Genomic DNA, 23,272 nt, shown 5'->3' with positions numbered 1-23,272 from the left:
GAAAAAACCCTGTAACGGGCCTACATGACAAACATGGATTTTGACGACGACTCGTTGGACGACCTTTTGCGAGATACTAGTAAATTGAAGAAACCTGCTGTTAACGTAGTCGCCGATGAGTTGTTCACAAACTCGAATCCCCAGCAGTCTTCCAGACGGGAAAAGAAATCTGCCTTGCTGGCTGAGCTGTTCGGTCCCAGCTCGACGACAAGTTTCAGTGCAATCGAATCGAGTTTGGAGGATCAAGGAAAAGCCGCCGAAAAGTTTGGATCCGCCCATAATTTGTCGACAAACTCTGTTGAAGACAAGAAAGCCGAAGAGTTTAGTTTCGGTAGTTATGTGCCGAGTAGTGCTGCAAGATCTGGCGGGACGAAGAGCAGGCCAACCTCTTCTGGATCCATCAACCAACAACAGAATTTGTACCAACCCTCAAGTTTTAATCTAGAGAAAAGACAATCAATCTTAGATCAACTTTTGCCTGATGGATCTCCTAAACAGTCTATAGAATCGACAGTTAAAATTCCATCACAAATCATTCCTGATTTGAGGGTAGGTGACTCAGATTGGAAATCTCAGTTTCCGCCATCCAGTGTTCCGCCTCCATTGCTCGCAAAACCAATTCTCAATAAAGCAAATGTTGCGCAAAATGCTATTGAGCAACTGCCAGCGGCGGTTGGTGTCCTTCCCTTCACCTTTCAACTGCCCCCGAATCAACCAGTTTCCAAAGAAGTGGTGGACGAGAGAAATATGGCTATCATCAAAGAAGTACTTGACAACTTTTCCAACAACTTTTGTAAAAAGCTGGACACCTTGACCGGTAAAAATGACAATTTGAGCGATATCAGCGAAAGCCTTGTTGAACTGCACAAATGCATTAGTACGGCGTCCCAAAGCTGGTTAAATTCCGCCAACACTGTTCCTGATCGAGCTCACGGAGAACATGAGAAAAGGATGCTCATTTTGGAGAACAAAATAGAAATGATGAGCCAAGAAAATACAAACCTTCGTGCGCGGTTAGAGCTCGTTGAGAACCAGATGCGTGAAAATCGCAACGAATCCTCAAGGATCAAAACTGATGCAGAGACTGTTGTTGAAAGCCATCTCAAGTGGATGAGAGAGGCTGTGAACAATCTTGATAATAAAATATCTAGTCAATCGTCTCAGTACAAGAAAGAAGCTAGCGAGGAGAGTAACAGCCGAGAAATTCTATTACATCAAATGCAGGAAAAACTCTTAGAATTTGAAAGTAAACTAGCCAAGAGCTCCGCCTCATCGGGACATCAGCAAGAAGAAACGCTACATCTCCTCAAAGCCGAGTTTAAGTGGCTCGAACGGCAGAAAAAGAAACTGAAAAACGATAAGAAGGAACTACAAGCTTTACAGAAACAAATTCAAGGCAAACAACAACTTTTAGACGAATTCTCAGCGGTAGTATCGAAAATTCAAATTATTTAGGTTAATGTATAGCAGTGTTTTTAAATTATAGTCCACTTAAACTTTTTTAAAGGAACTATCCAAAACTACCCATCAGTTACAATCCCATTGTTTAGCTGTCGAAGTGAAGATCAAGAAGATGGAGAAGTTATCGGCCTTAATTCACAATTGGCAAGATCAGAACAGAGAAGTATAGACAATATTGACTCAATTAACGGCATCAATTCATTTAGAATGTTTTTGGTTTAACATGTTTTGGCTTTGCTAGTTTCAGAAAGATGTGAGCAAACATCATCTAAATAAGAGCTCCGATATAATTCAATTGGAAGATTTTGGACTAGCCCTCTGGAAACTTCACGTTAAAGGTGACGAGCAAAAGCTCACAGAACAACAACATTTTCTTCAAATGTTAAACAAAACTATGATTTAATTTAATTTTTACTAAAGAACTGCTATGACAAGAACTTACTATAATAAAACCAAATGATTTCAAGACTTAGCATGTAAAAAAATGTATTTTATAGATATTAGCATATAGTTTACGAAATTTAAAAGCCATCAGTATTAAAGCTGCAATCATGAGATAAAATAAGAGATAATTAATTTGAGAAACGTTATGTGATTTCAAATATCACGAGATATTTTACCTTCACCAAATGTTATAGAGATTCAAGACTAGACTACTTAAATTTATAAGGCACTGTTTAACATGAGAGCTATATAGTAGCGCATTGTGATAAATCACTGGGTTTATGTGAATATTTTTATGCTTCGCTTGGCATTATTATTTTAAATTAGGATGGCCACTTGAGTGGAAATATAGTCATGATTCGGGCGTTTTGTTTGGAAGGCACTTAAATTGCGTATAGTAGGGACGGATTACATGTGTGAAGTGAGGCGCTTCATTTCAGCTGGCGAATTTATATTCATCTGCTCGTTTTCTCGTAACTGTTGGAAGAAGCTGAACACAACCAGCCAAAAGTAGATCATAACCACTGAAAAAGCAAAGATAATTATAATTGAATTTTTGTCTATATTAACCGTGATGGAACTGAATTCAGTATACTCACAAAGTTCCAGTACACCGATAATTAAAAAAGTAATGCCGTATGATATGGGCAAAATGACGACACAAGTGATGATGCAAACCACAGTGCCAACCATGACCATGACAGCAAAAATAAGCCATGGCAATAAGAAATTACGGCGTTTCTTCACAGCTCCCCAGACTAAGAGTCCAGCTAATATTCCACCAAGAATCTCACCAAGTAGAGCAAGAACAAAGACATAGGTGCTATATGCTGAAGTTAAGATATACAAAATGTTTGATGTTATAGAAATAAAAATTATTTTTCCATAAAATATAAATGTGAGCTCTCACCATGAACTAAAAATTCATGCAGCTCTTCCTTCTTTTTATCTTGATCTTCTTTTGGAAGATGTCTTGTTCCAGTAGCTCTGGGAAAATCAATGATTTTTTCCATAAATTTGATAACAAATGTTGCTATTTCCTCAACAAAGATAAGAGCCAAGATCAGAAATATTATGGCTGTTATAGCCCCAGTCTGAAAAAATCCAAAAAAGGTGTGTTACTTGATGAATCATGCAATAATACAGAAACAAACTAACAAATCCCATAACACCAAGTGTAACTGTTCCCCTACGCAGGGGAAAACAACAGCAGCACCTCCTTAGAATGGCCATATCTGAAATTGACGATAAAAATATTAAAACACAATTTTTATGTAACAGCACTCATGGGACAGTGAGGCAACGATTTATTTTTAGAATCTCAAAATAGGTATAAGAAATAGGGAGGGGCAGATTAATTCAGTAATGGCTTTAACTGAGAAATAACTATTCCAATGATTAAGTTTTATAGTTATGAAGATTCAAAACACAAAAAAAGATACAGAATTATGGATTTGTATCCAGAAACTTACTTTCGGGTTGCAGCTGCCGTCAATCAACACATCAACCACGAAACAATTTAAAAATATACTAAGACGTTTGCTCTTGTGTGGCACAAAACACAAACAGCACATACATTCATGACGCATTGAGGGCAACGCCAGCGCTATCTAGCGGTTATGCGCAAACTAATGTAAACATCACTCCTGAGTCCTGCGTCCCAGAGATAAGGAGATGGCTTACAGGCATGATTCCTTACACAAAATGAATTCACCTTCTGAAGTACTGCACAAAATGCATGTAACACACGACATTTTGTGTAACATTCATGGTTTACTTTTTGAAATGAGACATACACGGGTGTTGAAAACAAAACGATGACAACGCTCTTGGTGGGAATTGTTGTAAACTTACTTTTAATAAGACAAAATGATAGACTAAGTTTAAGTATGAATAACTAAAGAAAAAGGCCTATTAACACCATAATTCAACGATCGATTCTTATACGCTAGGATGTTCTTTATTTTTTAATAACAATAGAAAAAATTTAGGTCCTATAGTTGATAAGTTATCGTCACTTTACTTAGGGACTATCGGGCATAAGAGACCGTGTTAAACCTTTTTGGCGGCACTGTAAAATTTTTAAAAATGTAACAACTTCTAAATTATACAACTGGAATACCGTTCGACAGAAAACATTCATATTTGGTGATATGATGTAGCCTATCACAAGGTATCATTTCATGACTTTTTAAATTTTAAATATTTCAAATTCGGTATTTAATTAATAGTTAAATGAAATTTTTTATTTAAATTCAATATTTTTAATAGTAAATATAATTATTTCTTCAGGGGGTTTCGAACAAGTATTTATTACCTTGATAGTAATAAAGTTCATTAAAAAAATCAATTCTTGCAATTTGTTCTAGGTTAACATAGCCTTTTGGCATAACTTTACTCCACTACACAGGGTGTGAAATTTGGGGATTCACTACAAACAAAAAATGCACGAAACCACCAGATAATTGTTTTTACAACAAAACAAGCCACAATAATACTCACAAGGAACTTAATGGAAGACTTTCCAAGAATGAATCAAATTTATAAATTCAGACGGGAAAAATTTTACCCATAAGCATTGAAGTAGGAAATCTTTCTATTGTTGGGGTTTACTGCACCACAAAGGGTTTTACATGGCTATCAGTTTGAGGTAGTTGCTGGCTTAGGAGTTAGGACACAACGAAAGTCTTATTATTTTAAGTTATGGCAATAACTTAAAGGAAAGGGAAAATTCTGTCATTAAAGTATAGTTTGAACTTATTCGAAATCCTCTAAGCAGATTTTGTTCAAATACCTTATCCAAAGAATTTTCTTCGATGTTCCTATTTCATCGTCGTTAAAGGTGGGTTCTGTTCCCTAAGCGTACCGGGAAGATGAATTGTTCCAACTTCCAAGCCTTTTACACCAAATATGAAAGACAACACCCAGATTGCTCATACAAAATTTCAAAAGTATACGAATTCCCCAACAGGAGTTATAGCAAAAAGAAAAAAAAAACGGCAAAAAGTTTTTTTGGGCCTCTCAGCACTTTTTATTTTTCTCATAGTATAAAACTCTAAGAGTGTCAGAAAACCCAAGCAAACAAGAATTAATGTTTGTCTTATTTTTAAAAGAAACCCTACATTTCTACATTAAAAAGTTATTTAGTTATCAATTTATTTGTTCGAAAAGCACCCTGTGGGGTTAGTTGTCTGAAATTTTGAGGGGCATGTTGGCATACAGATTTCTCATGAGATGCTGTGTTGCAAGGTTTCAAAATTCGACCTAGAAATTTTGGAGAAATGGGGAATCGTCAGCTGCCAACTTACCCCGTAGCCGTAGGTGGGGCAAGTTGGCAGACTTTTTTTTAGCAGTTTTTCACAATTTCACAATTTCGTGTAAATGAACAATGTAAAAAAATACGACCAATTCATAAAGAATTGAAATCTGAATTTGATTTATTCATTCAATTTGCAAAACGTGTGGTCAAAAAATTAAAATAAATTCACAAAAAGTGACCCTGCCAACTAGCTCTCCCCTACCGTATTCATTTTTCATTTTCATTTTAATTTTAGTATTTTAAAGTAAAACAAAAGAAAAAAATACTGATCAGACGCGTAAACGGAATGATAACTTAATTTCAGAAAAAAATCGCGTTGTTATCGGACGACCTAGGTGACAGCACCATCGATCTTTCGGAACCCTTAAACCCCCCTACTTTGAACTATGCGCTAGGTACGACGTCACATTTTTTTTTAAATTTTTTATTCGATCGACAGCAACATCGGTCGCCGAAAAAAGGCAAAATTTCACCACCGCTGAAGTCTGTTGGGACAATCCTGGCATCCAGAATTTCATTTCCTTTCCTTTCCAATTAACAATTATGTAACACAGAGGTATGCAAGCAATTACATCAGTTTATAGTGTGTATTGAGTAGCGCACTCACGTTGACTAAAAAGTAGTTTTATTCTAGATGAATATAAATTTTTTACTTTTAATTTCTCTAATTCAACGTTTGAACATAAAATATTAAGAAAACGCTGTGATTATGATAGCAGTTATTACAATAAAATTCTTTGACAACTAAATATAAATCACGGATTTTAAAAACTTGTATTTCCTGCAATTTTTATATTTACCAAAGTACGTTCCTTCTTGACTCATAGATGGCATTGGGCAGAATTTATGCCTGTAGTTTATGCTTCGTTCACTAGAGGGATTTTGCTGAGTAAGAAGGCACGTCTACGTAGGGCTGGCTGCTACTTTCTTCATTCATGCCTAGCCGAGAGAGCTGTTATGGAGGACTCGTCCAGCTTTTCCGTTAATGGCACTTCTTTTGAATAAAAAACAAAACAAAAACCTTAAAAAAACTCCTTTAATTGTTTTGAAGTCTCCTTTCAACATGCCATTCTTGTTTGTAATTCTTGTTTGTTTCGTTGTCCTGCAATATTAATAGATGATTTTTTTTTACCTTCACGCCTTCAATCCTCCTCAGTGTTGACGGGTGATGTTATTGGTGCTTGGATCCCCCTTTCTTTTTCTAATTTGGGAAAGGAGAAGGTCTTCGGGTTTCTTGGGGGAATCGATGGTGGTAGAATTATGTAACACGTAATTACGGGCAGACCGCATAGGTTGCACCCGGCGTTGAGCCACTTTAACTGGCAAGAAATGTGAATTGCATTTTAAAAAAACAAGCAGTACATAGATGTCTATGTGAAATAAGTTCGAAGATACCTTTCAATAAAGGCCGACTTTAAAAAATTGGTTCTCTTGGAACGGCCTCCGCGCCGCAATAAAATCACGTAGTTCATAAACATTTATGTGCAAATATGTATTTGTGAATGCAGTACTATTGCAGCTGTGAAGTTTCTGGAAGAATTTTTTTTTTTTACTTTTGCTGCTGCCTCTGAAATTCACTCGACCTAGAAAATCACCAGACCTAAATTGCTGGCGAAAACGAATCCAGCGGTAGATAGTAGAAATTTGAATTCAAAAAAATTGGGAAATCGTGCTCGTGCCAAACTCTTCCATATTATGGCACCCTGTCTATAAAGTCTGGCATTGCTCAATTACCAGCACTTTCGGCTTATCCAAAAGGAAATCACAATCAGTGAGGGACTTCCTCAGTTTTTGTATCTCTTTACTTTTATGTTCAACATCCCCAGTTCTGTCGTAGCTTCCATGACTCATTACGAAGACGAAGATGCTTTGGTACTCAGATAGGTCTTTTTTTACCAAATCATTTACTTCTTTTGTAAGCATTTCGGTTGATGGCACTTCGATTGAATCAAAAACAAATCCAAATCCTTCAAAAAACCCCTTTAATTTTTTCGAAGTCTCCTTCAAACCTACCATTAAATTCTTGTTTTTTTCGGTGTCCTGCAATAAGAATATATTTAATTATTTAAATTTATCTGTATGGTTGAAATGTATACTTCAAACATCATCTGATAGACTTTGACCAATCCAGGACGTCTATTTGGTACATCATACATAGCATACGAGGTTCCGCTTCTCTTCAGCATTTCATGCTGAAAACGATCTAGATTAACAGAGTGAGATATTAATAAGTTTTGAAATCAGAAATAAAAAATTCTCGATACCGTTATTGCGCCGGAGAACATCGTTTTCATGCTTAAGTTCCCTATTTTCCTTCTTTAAAGCTCTCTCCATTCCCTTCACCTTCTCCAGCTCTTCTTTCAGCATCACATTCTCCTTTTTCAAATCCTCTTTGCTGACTGGGTAAATCTTCGGTACTGAAATCTGAATAATAAATAACTAGTTTTTAAATGAGACAAATTCAATAATTACTGGACTCTCGTGTTGCAACGTATGCAGCATAATTCTTCTTTGACTCTTCACAAACTTTGCTGTGCCATTCGAGACTCTGGTTAAGATTCGTTCCATCGGCTACGTACACTTTTTTGCAGCCTAGACATTCTGCTTTCTATATGCAGCAATAAAAAATACACTGTGTAATGTAAACGATAAGTTTAGAAAGGAAACTTACGATATTGATGAGTCCTTTTGCACCCCTTACATAAACTCCATTCGTGTCTTGTTCAAAAAATGGCTCTCCAAAGATGACACATATTCCTTCATTCTTTTTGGTATAAACGTCTTCGTATAGTTTTACTAAGTTTTCCCACTGTGTATTCGCAGTTCTCAAATTCTGTGGGTCTTTATTGGAGACAGACATTTTTCAGGCAATCGTAAGATCTATCTAAACTCAAAAATCTATCTAAAATCGCTGAACAATCTAAACTTGAAAATAGAAAATTCGTAATAATTGTTTATATTGTTGGTTATCCCGCCAACGAAGCCAAAAAACCTAATCCAACAAACGCCATGTTTTCCAAAATCATTCTGATAAAGACAATATTGGCTATAGCCTATAGGATGCGGATGCCTACGGCTATTATCATTATGAACTTCCTATTTGAATTCCCCAAAGCAAAAAAAAACGTAATGTCCAAGGGCATCTAATCAACTCCAAGGTTGTGGGGCTTCCGCAAGAAATAATTTTCTTTGGCTCTCTGCAACCCATCATCATACACCTTATAAACGAAAGATGCGGCCTACCTGGATGCGGGGAAAATACCTCTCTCAATTTTTCATCAATTTTTCCTTATTTTTTTTCCAGAATTTTGTATAAAATGTGGCGTCACTGACGCTTTACTTCGCATTATTATTCTTATTTAGTCCAGATGTACTGTACTATCGATATTTGTTATTCTTGCGCTGTTCCCACGGACCGACCCCTGGAAGAAAATGGGTCGACCGTGTCTTTGAAGACATGTCTACCATCCACCCTTCGCCCAATTGCTTCTCGATAGTTCAACCTTTTAAGGTTCATTAGCATAAAATTAACACGGTGCTTCCCAAAGTATTTTCTTAAAAAGCTTTAATCGTCAGGACTCTTTAAACAAAAGCCGCCTAGTATTTAATTGCTACTAGCCGTTTAGGTAAAAAAAATCGAGTAATCCTCAACTAATCCCAACGGGAAATGATCATGTATTTTTTTCTGAGAACAAAAGGAATGAAAGAAGGGAACAAAAGGAGTGACAAAAAAGTGCCACTTGAATAAGCTTCCTATCAGCCGACACGAGAGGGATAAAAATATCCAACAAACAACAACAAGATATTTTAGAAACGAAATGAAAAGCTTAATTTTAATTTTTGGTCATTTGGACACCACATTAATTCGAATGAAATTCGTTTCTATTCTTCATTTCAATAGAGATTTGCAAGGCATAATAATCTCTTTGAAAAAGATAATTCTAATTATTACGAGATCTTTGAGCGACATGAACTGAGAGCGGGATAACTTCACTTAATTTGGATTTGCAGGTACGTCTAGTCATCGATAAGGGCTTCGGTTGTAAGCCTGGTTAGTGGGTACAGAAGATATCGCTGTTAAGGAATCATTGTCAATGATTTTACATCCTTTTTTATGAGCTTTGATAGCATTTTGATTCCATATCAGTTAAAACAATGAAAAACGTTTTGACCTTGGTTTTAAAAATATAAATGTTGTGCTAATAAAATCTTCTTCTTCCGTAAGCAATCTACTAATTGCGAGGGCATCGAACAAATGTATGGTAAATTTTGAGCGGGAACCAACTGAAATGATACAATAAGACATAGAAAATTTAAGAGCGTCACGAGAGACCGATCCATTTTTTCAGTTTTGTTATCCACTCCTCAATCTGTTTTCTGTTTTTGTTCAACATTAGCTCCTTTTTTCCTCCATTTTTGAAAAGTGCTTGTCTGGGAATGTAAATATCAGGCAATACCCAGTCTTGAGATGCAAAACTTCTGAAAAAATTGAATTAGGTAATTCGAAAAGTGGAAGTGAAAATAAAAAAAAGTGTGTCAACCAGTAACCCCCCCCCCCCTACCTTTGTCAGAATTTGGGGTAGCAGGAATCGTGGGAGATGATGGCTCATTGGGGATAGTACGTTGATGTTGAGCTTCTTTAAGTTCTAGATTGGTGATACCCGAGTGATGATAATAGATATCACTCCTTTGACAACATCCCATTCGATATTTTCATTGTACACATCTCTTTAGTATTCATTTACATATTTCTTATATGAATCAAGCTTCACACTTTCTATGGGTTGTTATTCAATTAGTTTAGTTTTTTTATCAATAAAAAGTATCATAAATAGCAGCGTTTTTCACTAGACTTTTGTATCCTTTTTTGTCCAAAATTGCGGTTGTGTTTCAAAAGGGCACTACTTCAAACCAACACTTAGTAATTTTTATGATACGATAACTTCTCTGCTAAAAGTAATTCTTACTCATATGCAGATAATACGATATCTTGCATTACAGTGACGATCAAAACACTTCAATATATTACCTTCGATTTAACAGATTAATTCATTACATAAGTGTTGTACCCATATAGAGTTTGCGCTTTTTCTGCTATGCTAAATAAGCTACAGTGGTCATCAGTTAGTGGGAGAAACTCAAAAGGTTTTGGTGAAGTTTTAATTTCCTTCTCTAAAATTAATTATCCACGTCTCTAATTGCAATTTTTTTATAAAAATTCTTTCGAAAACTGCTAGTATATGCTTTACGCAAAAAGGCTTCAAAATTGTTCGATGATGCTGCGACTTAGGTACATATGAAATGTATACACATTTGTTCCTATTCACAACGTGGTTTAAATCCAGCAAATTGCTTGCATCCATTCCCAGATTAAATCCAAACACTGTGACTTAGGTCAACGCTATCGCTGTTGTCCACGTCACTACCATATATTTTTTTTTGCTGTCAACAACGTGATTGCTGGTCACATTGGCTGTTTCTCATACCACCGAAAAATCTATGCCATGTTAATTTCATGCCAGGACGAGGATTACACCATATCATATCCATGCCGTGGTCCCCGCCTAACACGATCCATATACTTTATCTGTAGGCAACAATACTATTAGGACTACTTACACTCCATATTCACACTATATCCTGGTTACACCGTCTCTTGTCCACCTTGAGACCCGTACCCAGGCCAGGCTTTGTTCCTTTATGGCTACTCCTACTATCCGCACCGTGAATTATTTCCACGTCATACCTTATGTTCCCACAAGTGATCGTCGGGGCCCAAATCATCATCATACCTTCAATAATTTTTTCCATGATTTGTTTCCATTACTTACCATATCATAACTCGGTCAATCTAATCCGCAATGTAAATTTCTTTTGGATTGGTATTGAGGGATGGCCAAGCAAACTTTTGGGAGATTTTTTTTTTAAATATACAAGGACTAATTACACTCCATATCCACACTTTATCCTGGTTACACTGTCTCTTGTCCACCCTAAGCCCGTACCCACGCCAGGCTTTATGCCTTTGTGCCATTCACACCGTGAATTATTTTGACGTAATACCTTATGTTCCCAAAATCTACGTCGGGGCCAAAATCCTCAACATTCCTCAATAATATTTTCCAAGTTTTGTGACCTTTACAATGTATCATAAGTCTACAAACAAATAAGAACAACTAACGATAAAAAAAGACAAATTTTTAATTTTTGCAAAATATTTCTTTCCACTAACAAATCAATCGGAAAATCTTTTTCTTCATTTACCCGGATAATTCCATATCAGGCACATCACTTTCTCCAACACTCTAATTGAAAACGGATAGCAAATCAACGTTTTCTAACCAATTAAAAAAAAATAAAAAATAAACAATAAATAATACTTAACTAAAAAAAACAACAAGGATAAACCAGCCTTACCGTCTTCTGTAAATTCATCTCCTCCTTTATAAAAACAACACCGTGACCTGTCTCTTTACGCCACAATAAGGTTACCCACGTTGGAGTATGTTCACACCCCGTGTTCACAAAATTGTGCCTTCAACGCCATGAACTAGGTCCACGCCGGACCATTCACTCCCACCATAACTTACATCTACACCTTGTATCCATGCTGTACTCTTTATTCACGACCTATTTTTTTACAACCCTTATCCACGACGCACCTTTTGTCTGTTCCATGCGTCAATTTATGGAAATTGCTGTGATCTCTCTAATAATTTCTGTTCATAAAAGACAAAAAATTATATATATAATCTTTTGCTTTTCTTGAATAAAAATGGGTTTATTAATCATATTTATAGCAGTCACCATGTTTCTGGTTCCCAGTTTTCTAATTAAGGGATTTAGATTTTTCGACTGACATACCTAGTACAGGATTTGGAGAAGGGGAAGTATTTCTAAGGTAACGTTTCTGATTTTATTATTAAGAGTAGATAAAGGCGATTCATTTTATTTTCCTGTTGTGTTTTGCAAAAAATTGTTTTGCTACATTTTCAAATGTAAAATAAACAATCTTGTGCATTTTTAACTTTTCTTCTGCAAAAATAGAAAGTAATATTTTGAAATGTGTTTTGTGCAACTTGCGGGGTAGTGAAACAAGTGTCCCTGACAAAAAAAGGATTTGAATAACTTCAACGATCAAGTGAAACAAGAAGAGATGTTTTCACTACTAGATTTTACAGGAAAAACAGTGGTTCACAAGAAGGATAGGAAAAATTCAGTAAGCAAACGCAATATCGATCAGTTCATAGAGAAAACAGAAAACAAGTTGACAAAATTCGATAGTGATAAAAGTGCTGTGGATTCAACGAGGAGTTCTTTAAGTTAAAATTGTCTGGCTTTTGGTTTTAATCTTAACAACAATACTATGAAGAAAAACATTTCTGTTGTTACCACAAAAGCTTTCCTAGAAACCATCGTAAAAAATTGCATTGATAGAAATTATCCATGGGCCATAGGAATCTAAGAAAACACCCAAGAGATAGTTGATTGTGCCGCTGCAAGACAGACAAATCGTTTGCAGTAAAATTTTTCGTACAAGAAGAAATTGGGAACTCTTCATCAATATCTGCAGAGTTCCTAGAGAAGAAGAAAAACTATTAGCGTTTTATCAAACTATTGAAGAAGAGACAATCAGAATCTTTGCAACGGCAGCCAAATTAATCTTTACTGACTTGAAAAATTTGTAAAACCAAAGTTATGACGTTTTCTCAAGTCGAGTTCCAGGGAATAACGTTGGGGTTTGTTCCAAATTCCTTGCAAATATTCTTTCTAAATTCATTGCAAGTGAAAAAATCAGAAGAAAATACCTTAATTGCGAAAACATTAATGCCGCTGGCTTTTCCTAAGAATCTGCAATATCCGTTTCAGATAATTTTGTATTACTTAAAAGCTTGCATTTAAAGATAAACAAATATTTTTTCATTATTATGGAGCATGGACTTGCCATACATTTGCATCTCTGATAGTCTTCAAAAAATCTTATAAACTTTATTCATGAACATGGATTTTGTGCTGATTACGAATAGGTTCTAAAGTTTGAAAGGTGTGTGGCAATAACCACTAACAAAGAATTGGTAATTCCTCCAAGTCCAAAATGTTCAGTACCTAAAGTAACAATTCCAACCATAACTTGCGAACAATACCCGGAAACGTTACCCTTCATGTAATGGAGCATTCATGATACAATCACCATCGAATCAGTAATACGGAAAAAAGGGTGTACGACATTCAGGCCCAGTCATTCAGGCCCGCGACGTTCAGGCCCACCTTTTTTTTACGTGCCTTTCAGGCCCAATTTTGACGTCATTCAGGCCCAAGTTTTTTTTTTATAAAATAAAAAAAAAAATTGGGGTATCCGAGTTCGACTCCCCCTGATGAGCATAGTTGCTCCCACACCTGGGCACTACCACTACACGTATACAGTTCACACGCTACTACAAACAACACTTACAGATCCACAAACATAGCTTCGGATATCTCTTTAGAAAGTCCTAGAATTCGGCCTGGATAAATATGAAGAGAATAAGAAAATTCAAATAAGAATAAGGTGAATTGCAATGATATTTCAAAAAGTGGTTTGGTTTAATTGGAAATGAGACCAAACTAATAAGTTGACGACGTTATCGAGTCCATACCATTCTGGCCCATGTTTCTCCCTCTGCTAATATAATAATGATGGTCTAATGGTCAGGCGAAAGGCTGTAATGTCAAAGGACCGAGGTTCTATTCTCGGACAATGCGAGATAGAAATTCCCACAAAATTTAAATTTTATAAAGACAATTGCACCAGTCACTGCTATATCATGCGGTCACATGCTGCATTACATTGGTCAGTGTCTTAGCAAAACTATACGGACCCATGTTTCCCCGTCTTCTAACATATCACCGGTGGTCTAATGGTCAGCATCCCGGCTTGACGTGTCGAAGGACCGAGGATCGAATGTCAACCGAGCAATTTCGAAAATTTTTAAATTTAAAAAGACAATAGCACCTAGAGCTTCAAACTGAGTGTAATCTAATATTTTTGAAATGTTCGACCACCGATCTTCCACTTCCATTAACTCCGGAAGCTTTTTAAGTTTAATTTGTCGAAAATTGAGTTTTTTTTTCTAACTGAATTACAGAGATTCGATATTCGAAACTCACTCCTTTGGTATGGCAGCCCAGATTGCTGACCATTAGACTACCGTTGACCTGTACGAATAAAGGAAATGCATGAGCCTTATGGTAGCTAACCATCGATTTAAGACATTGACTAATGTAATGCAACATGTGATCGCATGATATAGCAGTGACTGGTGCAGTTGTCATTATAAAATTTAAAAACTTCAATTATTTCGAAATTTCTATTTTAACTTGCCCGAGATTCGAAACTCGGACCATTGCCATTACAGCCCGGGCTTCTGACCATTAGACCACCGTTGATATGGTGCCATAGAGGACACATGGCCGTTTTTGGTATGGCCAAGGTATACCCCCCTTTCACTCACCCCTCTCCCAGGGGTGCGCGCAGTCCCCGCCACTCAACCTCAGCAGCTAAACCCTATATTAAAAATTATCAGTGTAAAAAGATCTTCATCCCTGTATCAATCGTTTTTCGATAGCAGAAAACTTGTCTTGCTAGGGAACAAAACTTTTGAATTATTCAAAATGCACGTCTGTTAAACGCTGATTGGCTTTCGATATATTTATGTATTGTGTTTTTATGTATAGCCTTAACTGATTGATCATTATTTTAAAAGGTTTAAAAATTCTTAGGTTTGAAATGTATTTCCAATATATTTAATTGTGAAAAACATAAAAAATTATATTGGGCCTGAATGACAGTTAAGTCCGCCTTTCAGGCCCAATTTTTGCGACGTTCAGGCCCAATAAAAGTGGGCCTGAAAGACGCGGGCCTGAATGACCGGGCCTGAACGTCGTACACCCGGAAAAAAGTATATAATATATCCGTTTTTGATAGAAGGAACAAATTTGATTATCATACATTTCTCGATTTCTTTAAGTGAGTGACAATGGAATACTAAACCATGGTCAGATGGAAATTCATGACCACGAAATATAAAAAGACAAAGTATTATCTTATGTAATGTATGTAAGCTTCTACCAATTACTGCAGAGGATGCTAGTAAAAATCTTGATTTGCTGTGATTGTCATCTCTTTAAACAAGCCAGACCTGCATGGCAGGGATACAAGCAATGCGCAACATCAATTACATTAAATCTAGCCACGTCTACCTTCAAAACATGTTAGACGTAAGGAATTGAAATTTGATTTTTAAAATTTTATGCTAAATAAGCTGCACTGGGCATTAGTTAGTGGATAAAACTGAAAAGTTCATTGTGAGTTAATAACTAATTATCCATTTCTCTATTTGCAACTTTTTTTCATAACAATGCTTTCCGAAAATGCCAGTATACTTTACGCAGAATGGATGCAATAACATCTTTCGATGCTTTCGATTTGACTATGAAGAGGTGCCCTTCAACATAACATATTGTTGTAGCTAATTTAGACTATAGAAAATGAACGATGAAGTTGATGTTGATTTCAGTTCAGCTTTTTTACATTAACATTCAATTTGAAGAATTACTTAAACGAAGAAAAAAAAAATAAGACAAAGCCATCCAATGGGTAAACAGTTTTTCATTCTTAGTTTAAAACAGGTCGGCTATGGACTTCGATTCATATGTTTTTTACGGCAATAGCTAATGCTGATTACAAAACGCTCTACTACTGGACAAAAATAAGTCCCAAAGATTTCAAAATTCTGTCAGATAAGATATCTGTCAGTAGGCTTGTGAATAAAAAAACTTACAACGTTTTGTGTGCAAGCAAATGTTAAATAACAACAATCTTCAAAGTTTGCATTAAATTTGTTATAACAGTTGAAAAATTGGCAATTAATCTGTCTCATTATGCCACAGAGGACAATTTATCAAAAATAGCTGCAGGATATTGTATTGAAAAATCAACTAAAACAAAAATTGTTGTTGATACTGGAATTTCTATTTACAAAGTACTGCCTTAAAAAACTACAATATCTTACTGTTTCAAACACCGAGGAAGAATGTTGAAAGATAGCTATTTTATAGAAAAACGAATTTCTCCAATTGTGTGGGTTCAATTTATGGTTAACACATTGGGATGCAGGAACCAGCAACTTCAAGTTCCTTCCCTTATACGACATGAAAGAAAATTCAACAGCATCATACTATTGCCTCTTTGTGAAGCCGACTATAAATATACGATGTTTGATCCTATGGCATATTTGAGGGAAGATGATAAATCTGTTTCCAGTTCATCTTTTATATTACAACAACTGGATAATGATTCCCTAAAGATTTCCCCGCAACAAAATTACCGTATTGTGAAGTTCAATTGCCTCATTGCTTTGTTGATGATGGTTTTCCCCAGAAAACTTACTTTAAGAAGGCCTTTCCTGGCCGATGTTACGGTACAATGCCCAAAAAATTTGGTCCAATCCGAGAATTTTCTTGGACAAAAACGTTCAGGAGAAAACTGGATTTTGGACCATTTTCATAATTTTCAACCAACAAATGAAATTAAACCAAAATTTGACGAGAATCATGAATATCGGGTTCTTTTGGGCCTCCAAATTATACTAACTCATTTTTGGAAGCTTTTCGATTGACGTGGAACATTTATGGGTTTTATTGCGTACTTAAATCATAATTTACCAAAAATTATTTCAGGGACGTTGGATAGAGTCTGGCCAGGTCTAAGAAAATTGCAACTTCAATTTTTTTAAATTAATTTTTCTAATAATTGAGCAAAAAGGCATATTGTTATACCTAGGATTAAACGAGACATTGTTAATTGAAATCTCAAAATTTCAGCACACAGGAAATTTTGGCCCTGTGCTGGCTGTAAGAAAAAATCACGCTGTAAGGAATATCTAGAGTAAAAGTGGACTAATGTTATAAATAATTATACCAAAAGATTAGGAATAAAAAGTTTTACAATAGTAAAAAAAGGTTTTCTCAATATATTAAGTATTTTTCAAAATATTTCGTTACCAGAAAATGGAAGAAAACTGTATATTTTGGAACAGCAGACGTGTATATGGACAAAAAATTTCAAAAAAAAAATTCGTTATTTCGTAATGTTTGTATAACAATCGACGCAGATTTTCAAGGCAAATCGATTGATGTTTAACATCTATGAGTTTTATTGATTAGTTTAAGCATTATTAACCAAAAAAAATTTCAGGGACGTTGGATCGAATCTGGACAAGAAAATTTGTTCTTCTATTTTTTTTTTTTTATATATTCTTTTCGCAAAATGATTTTTTTAAAGCGAGTAGGGTTTCAGTTATTTTTGCAAAAAAATTTGAATTTCATGTCAACATTTGAATTGGATAATGGCCTCTTTTTCTCGCCGTACCTAATGTCCAAAACTAGCCCACAATAATTGTTTTTATCGAAAATGATATTCGAGTCTTAACGTTTTCATTAATCTCATATATCGTGATTTAAAGTATTTTCCTGAAGCCCCTAAACTCTTAAACCCACTTTTTTCCACTTCCGCTGGTGAGCACCAACAAATACTATGCTTCAATCGACGTTCTTCCGGAAAAACTGAAAGAAGGGAAGGGTAAGGGGCTTTTACATCTTGAGGTCGTAATCAAAATCTATCCAGTGACGATACTTTTGTCACAACCCAACTCATGGAACGGATGCCTAAAAAGATGAGTCTACTTTTTAGACTCTTTCCCTTCATTAACTCTATTAGCTTTATGCCTCGAAATGTACACTTTTTCTTTCCTTTGCTTTATTTCCCACCTTGGGTGGACCCTTTTTGGATCCAACAATCATATGACCTCGAATTTTCGATCCTGGAAATGAGTTCCAATACGGGATGGCCCAGTTTTTCTATTTAAGGAGACTAATAACTGGTCCCTCAGTTATGTGAATCCTCATTTTTTTATAGAACCCTCAAACCCGAATACTTCGAGAAAAATTTAAAAAATTTTGTCGTTCCTTTTGGAAGCCTTGTCGTGGATGATAAATTGATGACAGATAAAAAAATTGTGAGTAACGGTTTTGAAGTCATCACGCTTTTTAAAGAAGAAGAAAATGAGCCTCAAAAAGCTTTTCCGCGTTTTCTGATTTTAGTTTTGAAAGAAGAGGGAGAAGCCGTCCTTTCATTTCTGGATAATGGGCTTGGCATTCCCTCGGAAATTCAAGGAAAAATTTGCGATCGCTTCTTTTCCAGAAAAGGAAATCAAGAAGACGTCTGATTAGGACTTTCCATGAGTTATGACATGACATGATATGGCATGAAAGGTCTCTCAAAATAAAAATCCATAAGAATGAAATTTTCTGCTTTGATTTGCTTTGTCACGAAAACCTAGTGCTCCTTGAGGCCTTTGCAGTAGCTTTTTCCTAGGGTGCCATACTTAAGCACTTTTAGGCTTTATTCCCTTTTCTTTCCATCGAATTGTTGGAAAAGGAAAGCAGGGGTACAATAAAGAAAATTTGGAGGCGAGTCTTAAAAGAGACCAATATTGATGTGAAATTTTAAAATCCCCAGGCTATCCAAGCAATCTATTATTTTTTTTCCGTCTGGGGTTTTCCAGTGGACTGACTTCCCTCTTAACCCTTTCTACCCTCAGTGCCTTAGTGCTTATGGAAGCAAGGGTGACGGATCTTTAGTGATTAACTGCTGGCGGACTACCATTGGTCTTTTTGTGTTGGTCACCTTGCCTTTTACATTGAAATTTTTTAAGGAGCCCCTGGATTGACTCTTTTTACCTTCCTTATCTCACAAATCGCCTAGGCCAAATACGCAGTTGCGCCCTCGCCAGTTCATGCTCTTTCTTCTAGGACTCGGCATGATGCACCCACACTAACATCTATGGTTAACAGCCACCATGGCTTTTTATGTTTCTTTCTGGTGCTGCCGCTCAAGACTTGGTCCTTGAGAACTATCGTGTCGAGATCACCTCCAAAAAAGCCCGCGGGCCGCGGCACTATGGCCTCTACGATTTGTTTTGGGTTTTGTCTAGGGCTTTTGGTTTCAGGGGCTGGAGCTCTCTATCTTTCTTCTTTTATTGCCAGGTCTTAAGTTTACCAACTCAGCTCTGAACCGAAAAGAGTGACCTTTCAAATGATGAAGAAAAAACCGCCGTCCATCGGGCCTCACAGAAATTCCAAAATTTTTTAGGCAAAATCGCCATGATTTTGGGAGGATTTGCAGGAGGGGGCTTTTAGTCTTAAAAGGCGTCCTGAACAGCCTTCACATCACCATTAGTCTTCAGATCCTTTCTTGCCTTTTGATGACTCAGCAGGCTTACGTGGGATACCCAATCCCGCAGCTTTTTTTGTGATGGGGTCAGAAAATTTTGCCTCTGGTATTGCCACGACGGTTTTGGTCACTTATATCGCAACGCCTTGTAGACCACCTTTTACCGCCACTCAATACGCTTTTTTAGCTTATTTCGGGTACTGTGCCCGCATCCTTTGGCCAATGATGTGAGGAACCCTTTCAAATAGGCTTCCTTAAGACTATTTCCTTTTTACTCTCGTGGTGTTTTCCCGCCATGCTCATTTTATGACGTCTGTCACCTTCTTTAAAATATAGGTTATTCTATAAAATATAAAAAATTTATGAACTGCCTTCCCCTCCCCTAGAATATTCGAAAGCTCAAAATCCCTCCCCTCCTGTGCAACAGGTTCCAAATAATTTCGGGCAACAAGTATTTGATAGAGATAAAAACAAGTTGATCTTTCGGGAAGCTCTTTCCTCTTAAAAATAAAACACGTTTTCATTTTTTTTTTCATTTGTAAAACGGGAAACTTAATTTTACCTTTTTTGGCAAATTAGAAATGAGATGAAAAAAGGAATTCTTCTGGTGAAAAACAATTTATTTTTATGCGGGGCCCTCTTTATCGCTTTCCGTGCAGGAAAGCGGAAAGCCTGGACACAATACCCATGCTGCCCCTTCTGTGGAAACAATTGGCCATTCCTCCTATAAAGGGGATTATTCTAAAAGTTGTAGCAAATGATTCTTCCTCAGATATCTTGTCAATGCCGAGCAAATCTCCCTTTAATCCTAATATCTGTTGGAATGTGCCCCGTTTTATAATCAATGATTTCTGCTTCTGGGCCTGAAAACAGATCAATTCTGTCAGCCCGAGCCGTCAGGAAAAATTCTCCTCTATCATAAGGAATCACAAGCTTTCCCACATCCTCCATCAAGATTTGAAAAGAACAATTTTCAAAGCGGCGTTTTGCTTCGTCTCTACAAAAGAAAAAGCGATTTGAAAAAAATTTGGCCATCAAAAGGTAAGAATGCTGACACGATTGTGATAGGGCTCTAAAAGACGTTCGCCTTTCTTCAAAAGGCATTCGAGCCGCCCTGCCCCTCCTTCCGAAATAAATTGCTTGCATGATGAATGATTAATCATGATGATGAATCAGCAGGCTCAAAAGAGAGGATAAAGGCTCTTGATCAAGGGGATCTAAAGGACGCAGCTTCAAAACATGACGAGCATACGAAGCCTAGGGCTCACGGCGCCAAAATTCCATTTCTGTGACGGACAGAGACCAGCCTAAAGGTGACCGTCCTTGGACTCCTTCCTGGCCTCCAAACGCGGACAGGGAGCCGGCGGACTTTCGGGAGAGAAATTAGTGGGGATTTCCATTTGATGAGCCCACTGACATGGAGGGGTTCAGGGAGCGGTTGACCGGAGGCCTCAAGAGCTGCTTCAAGGCGTTGCGAGAGGCGTGAAGGCAGTGTCGGTGCCCCCTGAAGACGGGTGCTTCGGGTAAGAAAAAGATTTTCGCCTGAAAAAGACTTTAGTCTCAGAAGTTTCTACGGCTTATTCTCCCCTGATAAGACGTTCCACAGAGAGACTATGCTGAACAACCCAATGGGAGAAAAAATAAATCTCCTGGTGCTGTTGGCTGAGGGGCAGGAAGCATTCCTGAAAATGTCTCAAAGCCCTTTGAAGGGTGCGCCCCTGGGCATCTCTCCAGGAATCATTTCGACGATATTATCCCCCCTTTTAATTTGAAAAATCTCCCAAAGCACTTGGTTTTCTAATGCTTGAACAAGGCTGGCATTCAAAATAGAACTGATTCCCCGGAAAACTAAAGGATCGTTCAGAAGCGCCAAGAGATGGCTAGCCAATCCAGCAGTTTCAGAAAAGCATTCCAGGACTAAAAGCATCAGAATTCCTAAAGAAGTCCGACTTAAAGGCAGAAGTCTTCAAAGAAGACTTTTATTAAACGTTCCCGCCAATGGCAGCATTTGCGCTCCAAACCCGATCAGCCTAGTCCTTCTGTTGAAGTCGCTGGTGAAGAGCTGGCGAAACCAAAAGAAGTGAAGTTGGCTGACGTGAATGTGGAAGCCGTAGCTGTTGCTAGCGGCGCGAAGGCAGCAGCAGCTCCGGCTCCGACTCCAGCTCCGGCTCCAGCTCCGGCTCTCTCTCTCGCGGTTGCATCTCCCCAAAAGGAACGCGAAAGAAGAATTTTTAAAAGTCGTCGTTCAAAAAGTACTTTCTTTCAACTTATTTTACATTATCATTGATGTACTTCAATTTAATGCAAGTCACATTTTTTAGCATTCATATTGATTCTAGCACGTATTGTTCCATTCATGCGGTGTAATAAAGAAGAGGCCGCAGTGTCTAATAAAAAACACGCATCGCCCGAGGAAAACTTAATTGCTACCGGCAGATGCTACTGTGGGAGAGGGAAACATAATAAAGTAGAAGGAGTGTGTAGGTACGTAAATTTAAGTTAATTAAAAGAATTTTTGATTTTATGTTTTGTCTCTTTTTCTCAGGGACTGTCTTTGTGTAAAGAATAACCGTTTGTGTACACCGAAGTGTTCGTGTTTTAAGCATGGTCAAGTGTGTAAAAACCGAGGAAAAGACCATATTTCCGTAAGTATTCTTAAAAGGTTACACATTTTATTCATTTTATTCAAAACATATTTTTTTTATTAATAGAAACAAAAAGAACAACATGACAAGCCAACACGAGACCAAAGTTGTCGCCGTAGTAGCGTGTCCTAATTAGTAGCGCTCAAATACTACACTGCAACCTACGTCAACTACGCAACTTTCCCCAATTTGCTAGAGGGGAGGGGGCCATCACAACATCACCGTCAACACTGAGGAGGATTGAAGGCGTGAAGGCAAAACAATTCTTCTATTCAATCTCAAATGAATTATATTTTTCTAACTGGTACGTTTTTTCTAATCAGAGTGCCATGATATGCACGAGTTTCACTAGCACGAGTTTCCGTTACCATATTTAGTTTAAATTTCTACCATCCTCCGTTTTCCCCAGTTTTCTCAAATACTGAGGAAGATTGTTCCATTCATGCGGTGTTTCTGTCAATTTTATCCCTATCGCCAAAGCCATCTAGCCTGTTTACGTTCTGCCCGTCGCCGTGCTGCCCTTCACCGTTCTGCCCGCCACAGTCCTCCACGTTTTAATATCATGCTCAATTCTACCGCCATGGAATATGGCAAGGAACGAGAAACTCTTCAACTTTCCCCAATTTGCTAAAGGGGAGGGGGCCATCACAACATCACCGTCAACACTGAGGAGGATTGAAGGCGTGAAGGCAAAACAATTCTTCTATTCAATCTCAAATGAATTATATTTTTCTAACTGGTACGTTTTTTTTCTAATCAGAGTTCCATGATATGCACGAGGTGTTTCTGTTAATTTTATCCCTAGCGCCAAAGCCACCTAGCCTGTTTACGTTCTGCCCGTTAGCTAAACACAAAAAAGAAGAATTTTATTCAAAAATAGCAAATTTGTTGTAAAAGAAACAGATTTAACCAAATGAAAGGAAAAAATTGCATAATTGCATTGGATATCTAGAATATAGAGAACACTTTCACGGGAAGCTTCATAATTTATTTTAATTTACATTTATTTATTTTGAATTTAACATGCATACTGTAGAACAGCCCTCTTGGCTCGGTATACCCCAAGGAAGTGGTAGACGACCACTGACTTACCGGGCACCATTTCTCCAAGTAAGCCCTCCAACGTTAACC

At 37.1% G+C, this 23,272-nt stretch overlaps 2 protein-coding genes across 2 annotated transcripts; one reads left to right on the top strand and one right to left on the bottom strand.

Moving 5' to 3' along the window:
- On the top strand, nucleotides 1-2,066 carry LOC124341005. Its single transcript, XM_046793879.1, has 3 exons — nucleotides 1-1,428; nucleotides 1,508-1,624; nucleotides 1,703-2,066. Exons 1-3 carry the CDS (start codon nucleotides 25-27, stop codon nucleotides 1,862-1,864), a joined length of 1,683 nt encoding a protein of 560 aa, XP_046649835.1. The 5' UTR covers nucleotides 1-24; the 3' UTR covers nucleotides 1,865-2,066.
- Nucleotides 1,931-3,518, bottom strand: LOC124341341. The gene is made up of 5 exons (XM_046794412.1): nucleotides 3,378-3,518; nucleotides 3,064-3,140; nucleotides 2,816-2,999; nucleotides 2,505-2,735; nucleotides 1,931-2,429 (listed from the first exon to the last, which is right to left on the bottom strand). The coding sequence occupies exons 2-5, from the start codon at nucleotides 3,136-3,138 to the stop codon at nucleotides 2,314-2,316; spliced, it is 606 nt and encodes a 201-aa protein (XP_046650368.1). The 5' UTR covers nucleotides 3,139-3,140; nucleotides 3,378-3,518; the 3' UTR covers nucleotides 1,931-2,313.
- Between the last annotated feature and the right edge of the window lie 19,754 nt (nucleotides 3,519-23,272).

Source organism: Daphnia pulicaria, chromosome 5 (assembly GCF_021234035.1).
Source record: "Daphnia pulicaria isolate SC F1-1A chromosome 5, SC_F0-13Bv2, whole genome shotgun sequence".
NCBI classification, from domain to species: Eukaryota; Metazoa; Arthropoda; class Branchiopoda; order Diplostraca; family Daphniidae; genus Daphnia; species Daphnia pulicaria.
This window is presented reverse-complemented; position numbering and strand designations above follow the sequence as displayed.